Source organism: Dromiciops gliroides, chromosome 4, assembly GCF_019393635.1.
Source record: "Dromiciops gliroides isolate mDroGli1 chromosome 4, mDroGli1.pri, whole genome shotgun sequence".
In the NCBI taxonomy this organism is placed as follows: domain Eukaryota; kingdom Metazoa; phylum Chordata; class Mammalia; order Microbiotheria; family Microbiotheriidae; genus Dromiciops; species Dromiciops gliroides.
Window position 1 is genome coordinate 243634075 of NC_057864.1, and position 17557 is coordinate 243651631.

Consider the following 17557-nt stretch of genomic DNA (forward strand, 5'->3'; position numbering starts at 1 on the left):
GACTCAGCACTTTGCAACACACTTGAGATTTGTTTTTGTTTTGGGTTTTTTTTTTGTTTTTTTTTTTCCTTTTTCTTTTTTTGCAACACGTAAGATTTGTTAAGTGGGTATAGGGGAATGAAATTGGACAAAAATGAGGGCAGGAAGGAAAGACGGGAAAGCAAAAATGCAAAAGGAAGAGAGACAGAGGGGAGGGAACAGTTGGAGAGAAACAGAAGGGACAAAAGAGAGAGAGAGAAAGGGGGAGCCCAAGAAGAGAGAACTCAAGAGCCAAAGACAGGACAGAGAGAAGGAAGGCAGGGGGAAAGACAGAGAAAGAAGAGAGACAATAGAGAGAAGGCAAGACAGGCAGAAACAAAAAAGATAGACAGACACAAAGATATAAACTCATAGACTCACAGACTGAATTGAACATTGAGTCCAAACCCCTCATTTTATGGAGGAGGAAACTGAGGCCCGGAGCAGGGTAGTAATATCGATAGAATGGTAGAAAGACAAAAAGGCAGAGAGAAGAAAGATAAGAGGAAAGACTGTGAAAGTATGAAAGAGGGAGGGGAGAGAGGAAGAAAGAGGGAGGGAGAGAAGAGAGGGAGAGAGAGAGAAGGGAGGGAAGGAGAGAGGGAAAGGGAGAGAGGGAGAGGAGAGGAAGTAAGAGAGGAAAGGAGAGGGAGGGAACAGGAGAGAGAGAGAGAGAGAGAGAGAGAGAGAGAGAGAGAGAGAGAGAGAGAGAGAGAGAGAGAGAGAGAGAGAGAGAGAGAGAGAGAGAGAGAGAGAGAGAGAAACAGAAGGAGAACAAGAGAAGCCAATAGGTTTGACACAAGTGAGTATAACCTCCTATGGTTTGGGGCAGGAAAGGACAGTTGGTCAAAGACCCTGGATCCAGGGGAGCAGAGCAGCTTCCCCAGACCCCCCTTCTCCTGCTCCCTTGGCCTGGCTTAGGGCCTGCACTGCTGCCGCCCCCCCTCCCCCAGGCACTGGGGTTCTTGCTTTGTGAGCACCAAGCCTCCTCCCCAAGCTCCCAAGGCAATCAGGGCAACTCCTGGGGTGCCTGGAGGTCGCAAGAGATCGCAGCCCTGTCTGGACAGGAGACTCTACAAAGTTTCCATTCTCTCCTCCTCTTCTTCCTCCTCCTTTTCCTCGAACCGGGCAGCTGCAAGGAGCTCCAACTAAATTGCATGGTTGGTATAGGTGACATAGGTCTGTTTGGTCGCCAGAGCTGTGAGGAGAGACATACATGGAAGTCACAGGGTTGCCTCCCTCCCTCCCTCCTCAGCTCCCACCCCTTCTCCGCCCCTCATTCTCCCTGTGGGGATGGGGATAGACCATTGAGCATCTAAGAAAGGCAGTAAGATACAATAGCTAGAGAGCCCTGGGTTCGGAGTCAAGTCTTGGGTTAGACACTTGTAAGCTGCATGACTGTGGACAAATGCTGAGGCCCGGTTTCCTTGGTGGTACTTTGGGAAGATTCACCACCTACCTTACAGCATTGCTGTGAGGAAGATATTCTGCCACTGTGAGTTATTCCTGTCTCACTCTGAGCATGAAGAGGCTGAGTCCAAAGGGCTAAGAGGCTCAATCGAAATTAGAACCCGGTCCCTCTGATAGCAAAGCTGTTGCTCTTTCTTTGAGTACCGCCTTCAAGCAATCCAGGGAGGTCCCATGTCCTCTTAGCAGCTGTCCTTAACCTCTCTTGTGTCATGGGCCCCATGCCCCCTCCTTTTGGAGAAGCCTCTGGACCCTTTGTCAGAATAAGGGCTTCATTCATTCATTTATTTGTTTGTTTGTTTTTGGTGAGTCAATTGGGGTTAAGTGACTTGCCCAGGGTCACACAGCTAGTAAGTGTTAAGTGTCTGAGGCCAAATTTGAACTCAGGTCCTCCTGACTCCAGGGCTGGTGCTATATCTACTGCGCCACCTAGCTGCCCCAGAATAAGGGCTTTAAATGGTTAAAATAAAATGTGTAGGATGATCAACTAAACTGATTCTTTTGATATGTGATTATCAGACTCTTAAAAAAAACAAGTTCATGGACCCCAGTTAAAGAGCCCCTGCTCAGTTACCTGGTCACCTGTGCCCCTCCCCCCCCCAGAGGAAAATGTATGTGGGCAGAAGGCCTGAGAGTTCAGCCTTATCCCCATCCCAGAACCAGGCCTCTGATTCATCCTGTCCACTGCCACCTATGGATAACACTAAACACAACCCATCCAAGTACCTTTGAAGGCTCTCTGTAACCTACCACATCAAGCCTGAACACCACACTACTCCAGTCTTTGGCTTTCAAGGTCTTCTACCATCTATCTGGTCCTAACCTAATAATAATAATAATGACAGCAGCTCACATAGCTCGTATTTCTATAGATCTCTAGGGTCTATGAAGTGCCCTGTGAGATTTGGGTTCAAGTATTATTAATCCCATTTTACAGGTGAGGAAACTGAGGATCAAGGAGTCAAAGCAACTTGCTTAAGGTAACAGCTAATAAGCATCAAAGTTAGAGATTTGAACCCAGAGCTCACTTGTGCCCTCCCCTCTTCCCTCTCCCCTCTTCTCCTTCTCTCTCTCTCTCTCTCTCTCTCTCTCTCTCTCTCATTAATAGGATGTGTTTACCAGGTTCCTTTTCCAAATAGGAACAGACCACTGTGATGGGGAGGGGGTCATATCTTTATAAGGCAGGCCTTTCCTAAACACACGAGAACAGGGGCACCAATATGGGGGCAATATGGGGGGGGCAAGAAGGGAGGTGGCAATGAGCCAATGGAAAAAAATGCCTTCTTCACAATTTTTCCTAAGCCTACACCCTGTCTTCCTCTGTGAACTAGCACAGTCATTCTCACTTACAAATCACTCACTTGTGAGTGTGGTTACTGAAGAGCCCTCTCACCCCTGGGTGAACTTACAAAATTGAGTTTCTCAACCTGCAAAGTAGAGGACCAGACCCTGGTGGGCAGCAGTAACAGTTAAACCTCAGGAGCAGCCACAGCAAAATCTCCATTGACAGGGCTATGGGCAAGGACTGCAATGGATGACAGCACATTAAAAATGTAACTGGTAGGATTCTGAGGGTCATGAGAGCAGGGACCACACTTCCAGCTGGGGCCTGGCCATCTCCAAATGCTTTGGGGTAGCTGGGGATTCTCAAAGGCACAGGGAAAGCCAAGGCCTCTTCCAGCTTTTGAGGCCCCTGGGCCATAATTTAAAAAAAAAATGAACAGAGTGTGGAGCAGCTAGGTGGAGCAGTGGATAGAGCACTGGCCCTGGAGTCAGGAAGACCTGAGTTCAAATCCAGCCTCAGACACTTAACAATTACTAGCTGTGTGACCCTAGGCAAGTCACTTAACCCCAATCGCCTCACCAAAAAAAACCCAAAAAAACCAGAATGCAAATAAGCATGTAGCCCAGTCCCTACCCAAAGTGAGAGATAATGAGAATTTTTTTTTAACATAAAAGAAAACCATTTTCTGGTCTTTTTCTGTGCACACATAGTAACGATGGATGGAGACATTTAGCTCTCTCTGTACAATGGGATAGCTAATATTATCCAGGTATTTCTTTGTCAAGTTCACATCGGCAGCAAGAGACAGAGGCCGAATTTGAATCCAGGTCCTTTGCACCAACGCCAACAACCTTTCTACATTTCAACATTTATGAAGCACACTAATAGTTCTTGGTTTAAGAGACAACAGGACTCAAAGAACATTGATCTTAGAGTGAGAAAACCTCAGTTCAAGTCTGGATCTAATACTAAAGTACAGTAATATCACTTGGTAGATTATGAGTCAGAGACCTATTTTGCAGATGAGAAAAGTGAGGTCCAACCAGGAAAGTTAAATTATTTGCCCAAGGTCACAAAGGTAGTAAACATTGGAGGCAGTATTTGTATTAGTCTTCTTAGATTGGACTTGAGTGAGAATCCTTGTTCTGTTACCTAAGACCTGTGAGACTTCAAGCAAATAATATATCATACTATGTCTCCAGCTTTTTTTTCCTTTTTTTGGGGGGGGGTGAGGCAATTGGGGTTAAAATGACTTGCCCAGGGTCACACAGCTAGTAAGTGTCAAGTGTCTGAGGCTGGATTTGAACTCAGGTCCTCCTGAATCCAGGGTCAGTGCTCTATCCACTGTACCACCTAGCTGCCCCATTCTAGCTTTCTTATCTGTTAAATAAATAAACTCAACCAGAGAATTTCTAAGGTCTTTTCCAATGCTAAATTTTATGATCCTATGAAAACCATGGGAAAATCACTTATGCTACCTAAGTCTCAGTTTCCTCCTCTGTAAAATAAGCAAAGTAATAACCTATCTCCCCTAGCCACCTAGCCTCCTGGAATTGCCCACCTCAAAGGGCTGCTGTTGTGAGGAAAGCATTTTCTAAACCTCAAAGCTCAATAGAAATGTAAATTATGATTATTACTATTATTAACTGTTAAATGTTCTAAAGCTGCTTTTGGGCTTGGAGTCCAGGCTCACTCACTCCCTACTCCTCTTCCCTGGCCTCTCTCCCTTCACCTAAATAGATGGGTCCTGAGTGTGGTTATGAATCTATTAACTAAAGTTAAATTGGCACTCTGGGCAAGAGCTGGAACACCGAATTTCCTCCAGGGAACAAGGATAGCAGGTAGAGATAGGATGGTCCCTGATTCTAATTAATCTCCCTACCTCAAGTTTCTCCCCACTTCAATCCTTCCATTCTGCACTCAACTGCCTAAGTGATTTTTCTAAAACATGGGTCTGACCGTGTCACCCACCCCTCCCCCCACACCCTCAATAAACTCTGTTGGCTCCCTATTGTCTCCAGGATCAGATATAAAACCCTACTTGACATTTAAAGCTCTTTGTAACCTGTCACCTCCCTACCTCTCCAGTCTTCTTACGCTTTACCCATTTCCACACACTTGACAGTTCAGTCATATCGGCCTAATTGCTGTTCTTGAAACACTCCTCTCCTGTCTCCTTGCCCTGGCACTGGCTGACACCCCCCACCACCACCCCCATTCCCGGAATATTTTGCTCCCTCATTTCCACCTCTTCAAGGGTTGGCTCAAATGCCTCCTTCTGCAGGAAGCTCTTGGGGATCTCTCCATCCCCCACAGGTAGGGCCTCCTGTTGCCTGAGTATGTATCAAGTTAGTTATGTGCTGTTTCCTGATTAAAGTGGGAACTCCCTGAGGGAAAAGACTGGTTTTTCACAGTGCCAGTGCTTAGTAGGGCTCAATGAATGATTGTTGACTGATTGGTCACACACAGTCTCGAGCTAAAATGAGGAGTACAGGTGGTGACCTCCCCATAGTCTCAGCTACACAAAGACAGAAGTTTCTTCCGTGAGAAAACTGAGCTGTTTAGTTATAGAATCTGAAGGCTTCCTCATCCCTGACTCTCCAAGGTTGAGAGCCCTTGGACTCTGAGGCTGAATGGATTGGGAGAGGTACCAGCTCCAGCTCTCCATCTTGGGGGATTCACTGGGCCCCTTTCAAGGGAAAGAAAGAGAGAGACAAAGACAGAGACAGAGACAAAGAGAGACAGAGAAACAGAGACAGAGAGACACACAGTCAGACACAGACAGAGAGACAGAGAGCAGAGAAAGACAAAGACAGGGAGAGATACAGACACAAAGAGACAGAGACAGAGAGAGACAGACAGGCAGAGACAGAGAGACAGAGACAGAGAGGGACAGAAAAAGAGACAAAGACAGAAAAAGACAGAGACAAAGAAAAAGACAGAGACAAAGACAGAGAGAGAAGAGGAGAGGGGAGGGGAGGGAAGGGGAGGGAAGGGAAGGGGAGGGAAGGGAAGGGGAGGGAAGGGGAGGGAAGGGAAGGGGAGGGAAGGGAAGGATGGAGGGGAGGAGAGGGGGCGGGGAGAGCAGGGTGCCTGTGTGCCTGTGTCTGTGTGCGCAGGCTCCCAGTCCTGAGTGAGCACTCCTGCTTCCTCATGCACCTGCCATGTGCTCACACCCCACCCTGAGCTGACAAATGACCCTTTATTGCAGACTTCAGATGCTGTTACCCTCAGATAACAATTAGACGGGCCATACGAAATTAGAGCTGACAGCCTCTATTTGTTAGCCCCCATGTTTCCCTAGCCAATCTGCCGGCAATCAGGCCCTGTAAATTATTTATTCTGTTGTTTGTTTAAAGATACGTGGCCTGCCAGTGACAGAGTGAAAAATGTCCCTGCTTTCCAGGAGTGACAACTCTGCCATCCCCCCCCTCCCCGACTCTCCCCCCACTTCCCCAACCTTTCCCAGAATTAATCACCTGCCTGCCAGTTTCCCCGTGAGGAGGGGGCTCTTGTCTCAAAGCTGCAGATTGGTCTCTTGGGCCTTTGGCCTCCCCATCTCTGCTGGCGTGCAAGGGGAGGAAGAGATGGAAAGTGCTTAGCTGCCTTCCCTGGCCCCCACTCAGCTAGTAAGTTCACTAAATCCTGTAGGAAGCAAGGAGCCTGGGAGTCCAAACTCCTAAGTCTATTCCTTCCCCCACTTCATGCCTCAGTCTCCCAAACTGTAAACTGGCTCAGTGATGTTAAGCTGGAGCTGGCTGAATCTGAGGAGGGGCAGAGGGTGACTAAGATCACCCCAGGGCTCCTATGGGGGCCTAGCCAGAGCTGGTCTTCAGCTACATGAGAGGGATCCCTGAGGAAGCTCTCCTTATCCCATAGCTTATCCTACAAGTCTGTGCCTTAACCTTGAGTCACCCTTTTCGAATAAAACATTATTTCCAGAAGACCCTTATAAAATGTCTCTATGTTAGCAGAGAGGGGGTGACGTGCTAACCTGAAGTAGAAAGGTATGGAAGGTACCAGGCAAGTAGCTCTGGCTGTCTATGGGGTACAGATGGCAAGTTCCCTGATTACCGGATGCAACCCAGTATGCTGGAGTGGGAAGGAACTTTAGAGATCATTTCCTTTAAACCTCTCATTGTACTGCAGAGAAAGCCAAGGCCCACAGGGAAAATCATTTGCAAAAGGTCACTAGAGGTATAAATTCTCAGATTAACTGGCAGAAGACATATATCAAGGGCAGCTAGGTGGCGCAGTGGATAAAGCACCGATCCTGGATTCAGGAGGACCTGAGTTCAAATCCGGCCTCAGACACTTGACACTTACTAGCTGTGTGACCCCTGGGCAAGTCAGTTAACCCTCATTGCCCCGCAAAAAAAAAAAAAAGACATCCAGCAGAGGACAGGGGAGCCCGAGAGGATGGGACATAGGTTAGGGAAGTTGTGGTTTGGACACTGGGTGGTATAAGGAAGGCAGAGTAGGAGGGGAGATGAGAAGGGAGGGGAGAGCAGAGCAGAACCTGGGGAGGGCAGATGTGGGAAAGGCTTAGGGATCTAATCAACCGGAGGTGGAGAGGATGAGAAGATCGAATGTCTTTAAATCACAGCATTTACAGCTCAAAGACATCTTAATCCAAAACAGAGAATCCATAGGATCACATAGAGACTGAGAAGTGACCTTAAAGGTCATTATGTCCAACTCCTTTTTCTAAATGGAGAAACTGAATCCCCAAAAGGTTATCAATAATCATCTCATCAATGATAATAACTTTAGAGAGGCAGCTTGAGCTCTTTATAAATATCATCTTATTTGCTACTCACAACAATATTGGGAGGGAGGGATGATTGATTATTCATCCCATTTTACAAATGAAGAAACTGAAGCAGGTTAAGTAAGTGGCTTGCCCATGGCCATAAAAGCTAGAAGAGGCACCCAGAGACAGGGTTCATATGCAGGTCTCCCTGCCTCCAAGTCGACATCTCCTAGCACAGAATAGGCCTTGGAGTCAAGAAGACCTGGGTTCAAGTCCTACCTTTAATGCCTGCTGGCTACAGAATTCAGGGCAAGCCATTTAAGCTCTCAAAACCCCTAGGCAGCTCCAGCTGCAGAGTAGATGCTAAGCTGCCCTGGTTAGAACGGTTTTCTTCATTCAGAGCTCCATCCATCAGTGAGACCAGAGGTCTAAATCCCTTCCAAAACCCCCTAAACCCTAGAACTCTCATTTCTATAGGACTTTGTAGCAGCCCTATTACCCAAGGCCTTTGGGCACAACCAGAAGATTTCCCTGAGGATGTCTCCTGCTTCTCTTACATCCCTCATGGAGTAAAGGTCCCTCAGGTAGTAAGAGTCAGAACTGGCATTCAAATTCCGATTCCCTGATGTTAAGAGAGAGGTCAGGATGAGGAGAACAGAAAAGACCTCTTTGATAATCATGTCTAGGGAGGAAGGAGCCCCCTCTGAGCACCCCTACTGGGAAGGTCAGGGCTCGAATTGGGGGGAAGCAGGCCTGTGGAGCAGGCAAAAAAGGGGACTAGGGAGCGGCTCCAATCAGCAGGACAGTGTCACTTAAAATGGGAGGGCAGGGGGTCAAAAGGCAGGTAGGCAGACAGTGCTGAGGAAAATGTCAAGGTGAAGAGTAGAAAATTCAGATGTTAGCTATAGGAGAAAACACCTTTGGCTGGTCACAAGGAGACCCAGTCCTAGCTACCGGTAGAACTTGGCATACTTCTCTCGTCTGGGGCTCAGTTTCTTCATCTGTAAAATGGGAGGGGGGGGTCACACCACTCCCACCTGCCCCCAAGAGTTGTTAGGATGTTGTTGAGTGCTCAGATAAGATGATGAATGGGAAAGTGGTCTGGAAATGATGAAGCCCCAGACAAAGTGAGTTGTTATGCTTTGAACGGGAAAGGAGCCAGCGAGGGAGAGGGAGAGATGAATCACCCAGAATGCTGAAGCAGGAAGGGCCTGTGAGAGGTAATCTTCCACCCCCTGAGGCCTGCTCCCAGTGAAATAAATTGGGGAGTGGGAAAGGGGTATCCTGACTGCCTATATACAAACTCTGGGGGAATGGGACAACATGATACAGGGGAAGGACTGTAGGACTAGGAATTAGGTGACCTGGGGTTGAGTCTTAATTCTATGGTGAACCAGCCATGTCAACCCGGACAAGTTACATCCTTTCTCTAGGTGTTAGTTTCCTCTCCTGATCATTTAGATGGGCTGGACTAAAAATGTGTAAGGTCCCTTCTAGCTGTGTGGTTCTGTATAGATACTCTGGATCAGCCAAATCCACCCCTCCCAGGTAATAGGTACATTTTGTTGTTGTTTTTTGTTTTGTTTGCTGGGCAATGAGGGTTAAGTGACTTGCCCAGGGTCACACAGCTAGTAAGTGTCAAGTGTCTGAGGCCAGATTTGAACTCAGGTACTCCTGAATCCAGGGCCGGTGCTCTATCCACTGTGCCACCTAGCTGCCCCCAATAGGTACATTTTAATGGGAGTCTTTGGGAGACAGGGCTTACCTCAGAAGGGTTACTCTAATGGAGAGATATCAGGGCAATGGGAAATGTCTGATATAAGGGCTAGATTTTCTCCATAATCCACAAACCACACTGCACGTACCTAGACCTGCCCACATTGACCTACCCAGACTCATCTCTTCTTTGTGGCCTCAGAGCAGTGAGGCTACCACATGGTTCCCCTCCCTGGGACCCCCTTCCTGGGACCGTGCTCCCAGCTAAGCTTCTCCTCATTCTCCCATGTCTGAGGAGTCAGGATTCCACCTCCACCAACCCTGCCCCACATTCCGCCTCTGTCCTCAAGGGCTCCTGGTAGAGTTCTTCTAGGGTCCCAGGGCACAGGAGCTCACCTTGGGACTCCAGGTTGTCACAGAGCTCGGACCTGGCCTCCCCATTGGGTCGGAAGCTCCCCTTCTGCGTGAACTTGTTGGACATGGTGGCAGCTGTGACTACGGCCTTGAGGCTTCGTTTGCGCTTGGGTACGTTCTGCTCAGGGTGGAAGAGGATAATATAGACCTTGGGCATGTACAACATCCCCAGGGATACGGAGGCGCTCAGGCTCACTGAGACGGTCAGCGTTGTTGTCTGGATGTACAGCTGGGGAAGAGGAGGGAGGGGGGAAAGCATCAGAGAAGGGCTCCAGGGCTCAGAGTGGGCCACCTCCATTCATTCATTCATTCATTCCCAGGTTGGATTAAACTCCCTCCACCTCCCCCTTAGCTGTCTTCAATGCTTAGCTCAACCTCCTACAGAAAACCCATCTTAATCCCACCCCCAAATTACTCAATGTCTACTTTGCATATATTTGATTGACTTTTCTGTGTTTATGTTGTTTCCCCTCAATAGAGGTAAGCTTTTTGAGAGTCAAGTGCCTATCCCCCAGTGCCTAGTGTAGTACCAGGCATGTAGTAGGCATTTCATAAAATACTTCTTAAATGAAAGAGTGTACAGTGACTGGCATACAATAGGTACTTAATAAATGTTCAGAAACTTGCTGACTGACACTATATTAGGGAAGATACAAGATTTAGCTAGTTCCCAGCCCTTACCCTCATGAAACATGGTCTATTAAATGAATAAGACACACACACAGATCATAACAAGCGGTATTAGAGGTTAAACACACTTAGAAGGTATGGGGGAGAAGCACTTTTTAAGGTATGAGAGTGGGGGAGAAATCGCAGAAGGCTCTATGGAGGAAGGAGCATTTAAGTTATCCCTAAAGAATAAGTAAAATGAAGAAGGGGAAGGTGAAACATTGCAGGTACAGAGAGCAGTATCAGCCAGAGGGAACAGAGTATCCTTAGGTGACAATGAACTGGTCCAGCTGGAATGTAGAGGATATGGAGGGGAAGAACGTGAGACTGTAAAGGGCCTTAAAAACGGGGAAATGGTAGCTCCTTTTTATTTGACTGACATTGGGGACTCACTTAAATTGTTTGATCAGAGGAGTTGACCTCATGAGATCTACGCACAAAGATGATTTTGATGGGGGTATGAAGGATAGATTGGAGTATATGCACCACTACTAGGCGGTACAGTGGATAGAATGCTGGGCCTGGAATCAGGAAGACCTGAGTTTAAATCTGGCTTCAACTACTTACTAGCTGTGTGACCCTGGGCAAGTCACTTAACCAGTTTGCCTCAGTTGCTTTAAAATGAAGATAATAATAGCAGTACCTACTTCTCAGGGTTATTGTGAGGATGAAATGAGATATAGATCTATATAATAATAATATTTATAATTTAAAAGATCTTATAATAATATATCATTATATCATTTATAATTTTACATCTTGTTAAATAATTTCATTATATATTATATGTATGTGCATATATCCATATATATTATCTATATGTGTGTATATATCCATATATGTGACTCTATATATGTAATCTAATTTGATCTGCAAAACAACAGTACCATTATTATCATAGAAAAAGATACAGATATTTACATATAATTATATATAAATATTATGTGTAATATCAGACATTTCCCATTGCCCTGATATCTCTCCATTAGAGTAACTCTTCTGAGGTAATCCCTGTCTCCCAAAGATTCCCATTAAAATGTACCTATTGGGGGCAGCTAGGTGGCACAGTGGATAGAGCACTGGCCCTGGATTCAGGAGTACCTGAGTTCGTATATAATAAATTTATATAATATATCATACTATTATATTATAATAGATAGTATATGTTAGATTATTTATAATAGTATACTATGATGTACTAATATTATATAGAGATATATTCTTTCTATATGTCTATATCTTTATATCATATATGGTCTTTCTATCTCTACATATATCTATATATAAACATATTTCTAGATCTCTGTCTGGATAAAAATATATAGAGATAAATGGATAAATATTTATATCTCTATATATAATCTGACCAAGGGACCAGAGAAGGGCACATAGGGAGGCTGGTAGTAATGCTGGGCATGGAAGGAGTCTGGGCAGCAGTGGGGGATGGTAGTAGGTAGCATTGGTAGAATTAGTTCCAATTCATTTCAATGGGCATTGATTTATTGATCTCAAATGAGATAATATTTATAAAGTATTTAGCACAGAACCCAGCATAGAGCAGGTGCTATATAAATGCTTGGGAGCGAAGAGGGACCCAGGGGTAAGCAGGAGAGGTAACCGCCTAGGGCACAACACAAAGGGGAGTATAACAAGAGATTTCCCACTCTCCTTTTTATAAATGCACATATTTATAAGGCCAGAAAATGCTGCTCTCCGGGGCTCCTAGATACACATGTAGTTATAAGTCTAGTCCCTTGAGAAAAGAAGTGGCTCAAAGCCTCATTTGGACAAGAAGTAACTCAATTTTTAAACCTTCCAACCTGAGTCCAATTCTGCCCACACCGAGTCCCTCCCTACCCAGCCCGGCCTCCAGCTCAGAAATGCTCCCAATCTCTCTGTATGTCTGTTGCCTTTCCTCTTCTTTGGAGGGACAACTGCCTTGGGTGGGCTTTGGTTGGGGGTAACCACAGGCTAGTGACGAGGGTTCCAACACTGAGTCTGATGAGGAATTAGGGGAATTTATTAGGGTATTAGGAGGAGAGAGCAAGAGGCTCTGTGGTCCAGGGAGTCAATTCAATTTCATTCAATTCAAGTATCTATTGAGGCAACTCATGTTGGACTTGGAGTCAGGAAGTCTCCAGTTCAAATTTAGACTCTGACAACTCGATGTGTGTCCCACTCCTCCTTCAGAAAGCCTTCTCTGGCCATCCAAGGCTCCTTCAAGTCACAGACTTTTATTTTTGGTCATTGTACCCCCAGCTTCAGGCAAATACTAGGTGCTTAATGAATGCTAGTTTATGGACTGTCAGATAAGCCCACTGAGATCAAGCCTCCTTAGTCAGAGTTCCTGTGGACCTATAAGTACTGATCACTGAGTTATATCAACCCTATAGGAACATGTGTTGATAACTCTTTTCATGTACTTGTGTCTTGTCTTCATGATTAGATGGTGAGCTCCCTGAGGGCAGGCACTATGTTTCCTATTTCTCTTACATCCCTTATACACCTCAGCAATATTACTAGGTTTAGTAGTAAACAGTTTCTACTACCACTACTGCTGCTGCTGCTACTACTACTACTACTATTACTACTACTACTACTACTTTTGTGGTTGTTGTTCAATCATTTCAGTCATGTCGGATTCTTCATGACCCCATTTGGGGTTCTCTTGGAAAAGATACTGGAGTGTTTTGCCATTTCCTTCTCCAGCTCATTTTACAGTTGAGGAAATTGAGGCAAACAGGTTAAATGACTTGCCCATCATCACACAGTCAGTAAGAGTCTGAGGACCAGAGAAGAGGTAACAAAATTTCAATGGCTCTCCCTTCTCTACTAAATAAATAACAAGCCCTTACCCTGGAGGTCTGGGCCCTCGGCTCCAACACACATCACATGATATTCCCTTTTGTACACAGTTGGCTTCAGCCCAACTGGACTACTAGCTAGGTGGAATAGTGAATAGATGCTAGGCCTGAGATCAGAAAGACCTGAGTTCAGATCTAGCCTCAGGAAATTACTAGTTGTGTGATCCTAGGCAAGTCATCTGACCAATATCTGCTTCAGTTTCCTCATGTGCCAAATGGGGATAATAATAGCATCTATCTCCCAGGGTTGTTGTACTTTCCAAACTTTTAAAGTGCTATATAAATGCTAGCTACTATCATTACTCACCAAGGTCACTCTGCCCTTGCCTTCCTCAGCATCTTTGGGTACACCATCACCCCAGGCCAAGAATGCTTTTCCATTCTGTCTCCCTTTCCTGATATTCTTCACATCCTTCAAGGTCTAGACCAGGTGCCATCTCCTCAGGCAGTAATTATCTCTACCTCTTCAGATCTCTAGCCACTCTCTTTGCCCTCTCCTGAGAACTTAATGGCATTCTGAATTATTATATCAGGATATCTCTCACTCCACTACTGAGAGCTTCCACTTCTACGGGACTTTCAAGATTCTACAGGCCTTTCTCCATAACAACCCTATGAGGTAGGTAGTGTAAGTGTTATCATTGCCATTTTACAGATAAGGAAACTGATCTTCAGGCAGCTAGGTGGTGCCGGGCCTGGAGTCAGGAAGAGCTGGGTTCAAATCTGACCTCTAACACTTACTAGCTATGTGACCCTGGGCAAGTCACTTAATGCTTTTTGCCTCCATCTCCTCATCTGTAAAAATGAGCTGGAGAAGGAAATGGAAAACCACTTCAGTGTCTTTGCCAAGAAGACCCAAATGGAGTCGATTCATAAATCACTGACAAAACTGATCTTCAAAGAGGATGTGATTTTCCCGTGGTCACAGAGCTAGAAAGTATAGGAGCCAGTGTTCAAAGCCAGGTGGCTGCTAGGTGGTAGCTAGGTGATAGAGCACTGGGACTGGAGTCAGGAGGACCTGAGTTCAAATCCAGCCTCAGATACTTACTAGTTATGTGACACTCAGCAAGTTACTTATCCCTGATTGCCCTTAAAAAAAGCCAGGTCAGATGTCCTTAAATCTCCTATTGTTTGTCCTTCATTCTCAAAGAGGACCATGACCTTGGGGTTATGTCACGACTCACAGTGAATTGGATTGAAACGAGGGAGGGCTCTCTCCTACACAGCCTTCTGGGTCCAGTGGCAAGATATCATCAAGGTGGCTGAAGATGACCCTGGATGTTTTTAAGGCAATTGAGGTTAAGTGACTTGAGCTAGTGTCTGAGGTGAGATTTGAATTCAGGTCCTCCCAACTTCAGGGTCTTTGCTCTATCCATTGGGCCACCTAACTGACCCTCTTCTTAAATCTATGCTCTCTACTGTTCTATGAGATGATAGGTCATAGGTTTTGAGCTGGAAGGGACTTCTGAGGCCATTGGGTCAGCTTCCTGTTTTTACACATGAGGTAACAAAGGTCTTTCCCAAGATCACATGGGCATCATTTGAATTCCTGCTCTCTGACTTCAGAGCTGTTATGCTTTCCCCTGGACCAAGGTGTTGGCTAATTGAGGTCAGAAACTGTGCTACCCCTGGTGCCTTGAGCATGGTTAGCTTTTAGGAACCATATTAATAAAATGGATAGAATTAGGGGCAGCTAGGTGGTGCAGTGGATAAAGCACCAGCCCTGGATTCAGGAGGACCTGAGTTCAAATCCGGCCTCAGACACTTGACACTTACTAGCTGTGTGGCCCTGGGAAAGTCACTTAACCCCCACTGCCCCGCCCCCCAAAAATGGATAAAAGTGGATGGTTGAGATGACAAAGGGAGGAATAGACCCTTTCTCTCAGATACTTGGCTGCCACAGGCTTTCTGTACTCAGTGGAGTTGGGTGTGTGTGTGTGAGAAAGAGAAAGAGACACAGAAAGACACCGAGAGAGAAGAAAGATGGAGAAAAAGACAGGAAGAAGGGAGAAGGAAAGAGAGAATAGAGCAAAGAAAAGAGAGACAGGCACAGAGAGATCCTGGGGCTGACCCCATGGTTTCTTCATCTATACTTGGTAAAAGAACATCTGAATTTGGGGGCAGCTAGATGGAGCAGTGGTTAAAGCACCGGCCCTGGATTCAGGAGTACCTGAGTTCAGATCCGGCCTCAGACACTTGATACTTACTAGCTGTGTGACCCTGTGCAAGTCACTTAACCCCCATTGCCTGCAAAAAAAAAAAAACCAAACCCAAAACAAAAACAAAACAAAAAACAAAAACAAAAAAAAAGGACATCTGAATTCTCAGGGAGCTTCCCCTGGATAAATGTCAAGACAAGGGCAGGAAGGGTGGAGGGGAAGGACTGTGAGCTATAATAGAAAAAAAAAACCTTCAGAAATAAACCTGGTGGGTGGTGGTCCTGTCGCTGCCACACTGACTCACTGTGTGCCCCTCGCTGTGGGCAAGTCACTTCTTTAGTCTGCCTCTCAGGTCCCAGCTCTATAAAATGAAACTGATAGCACTCCCAGGATTGTCACGAGACAGTGATGAGAAAGTACTTTTTAACAGTGTAAAATGCTCTACTGAAGGAGAAACCTCCCTGTTGTGACTGAAGGAAGAGAATTAGGGGCTTGATCTCCTACGTCCTCTGAGTCACAGGCAACTCTCTAAGGTAATGAGTTCCTGGAGGTTCCAGCCACATCCCAAGTTTCTTACACAGGTGAAATCACAGATCTGAACTCTATCATCTCTCTCTCTCTCTCTCTCTCTCTCTCTCTCTCTCTCTCTCTCTCTCCCTCCCTCCCTCCCTCCCTTACTCCCTCCCTCTCCCTTTCTTTTCTTTTTCTGCCCCCTCCTTCCCTCCCTCTCCTCTTCTCTCTCCCCCTCCCTTTCTCCCCATTCTCTCTCCCTTCCTCTTCTTCCTCTTTCTCTGCCTCCCTCGCCTCTCTCTCTCTTTCTCTTCTCTCCCTTCTTCCCCCCTTTCTCTCCCTCCCTTTCTCTTTCTCACTCTCCTCTCTCTCCCCCTCCTTCTCTGTCACACACACACACAGAGTGAGAAGCAACATAGTGTAGTTGATAAAGAGAGAGGATTAAGAGCCCTAAAAACCTGATTTCAAATCCCACCTCTGACACATACAGGTTCTGAAAACCTCTCCCTGGGGCAGCTAGGTGGTGCAGAGGATAAAGCACTGGCCCTGGATTCAGGAGGACCTGAGTTCAAATCTGACCTCAAACACTTGACACTTATTAGCTGTGTGACCCTGGGCAAGTCACTTAACCCTCATTGTCCTGAAAAAAAAACCCAAACCTTCTTACTGAAAACCTCTCCCTGCTCTCAACAATCCACCTTCTGAAGGTGGTATTTGAGCAAAAGCTAGGTGACAACTAGTCAAGTATCGTGTTTCTAAGACACATAGGATCATAGATTTATTTAGAGCTGGAAAGGACCTTAAAGGGTCAATAAGTTCTTTCCCCTCATGTTACAGATGAGGAAACTGACGAGATTAAGTGACTTGCCCAGCTAGTAAGCCTGTGAGGCAGGATTTGAACTCAGGTCTCCTCGACTTCAAGGCAAGGGTCTTTGTGGTAGTGGGGATTCTTTTTTACAGCTTGGACTAGACTGGGCTTTCTAACTCTCAAATTCCATTATTCCATCAAAACACTGGGCTTTATCCTTCTGTATCTCCCACAGTATCTGGAACAGATGAGGCTAGGCACATGGTGAATGAGGTGCTCCATAAAGGGAGGGAATGAGCATTTATATAATGCCTACTATGTGTCAAGCACTGTGCTTAAGTACTTTACAAAATAAATGCCCACTGGAATGAACTGGAACCTAATTTCATCCCCCAGCACTGCCCAAACTCCTTCTATGCCCAGCTGCTAGATCAACACGGCTCCCAGGCTCTCTGTGCTTCGTCCCCTTCTCTCTCTGGTCTCCTGATCCACCTTCCTCTCCTGAGATGACCATCAGGTTTAGGGGCCTTGGACCCCTGCCCTGGCAGCTCTCGCCCAGCCAGTTGGCATGTAAGTCACATAGCCCACCAGGTCCACGCCTCTCCACAGTCAAAACTAATTTCACGCTCACTATCCAGGACTAACGGTGACAGATGTTTAGCAAAATGAAAGCCCATTAATCTGGGTGTCGGATAATCCATTTTTCAATAGTGGGGCCTTCCAGGCAGTGCTCGTCAATCCCCATCCTGCCATCCCGCCTCCTTGTTCCTCCCTACCTTTCTCCCTAGCAGGGATCCCTCCATCTTTCCTTCCCTCTTGCCTTCCTTCCTTTCTTCCCTCTCTGGCAAGGCCTCCCCCACCTCTAGTCACTTAGCAGCCTTTCTGGCTCTCCTA

General features: G+C 46.2%; 1 protein-coding gene across 1 annotated transcript in view; it reads right to left on the bottom strand.

The window, feature by feature from the left end:
- Nucleotides 1-702: 702 nt before the first annotated feature.
- The window catches only part of GRM4 (glutamate metabotropic receptor 4), a 184375-nt gene continuing 167520 nt past the window's right edge, over nt 703-17557 (bottom strand). The window contains exons 8-9 of the mRNA XM_044003040.1: nt 9636-9882; nt 703-1216 (exon numbers count right to left, since the gene is read on the bottom strand). Of these exons, the coding sequence (XP_043858975.1) occupies nt 1167-1216; nt 9636-9882 (297 nt within the window). The 3' untranslated portion in view covers nt 703-1166. The remainder of the gene's footprint in view (nt 1217-9635; nt 9883-17557) is intronic.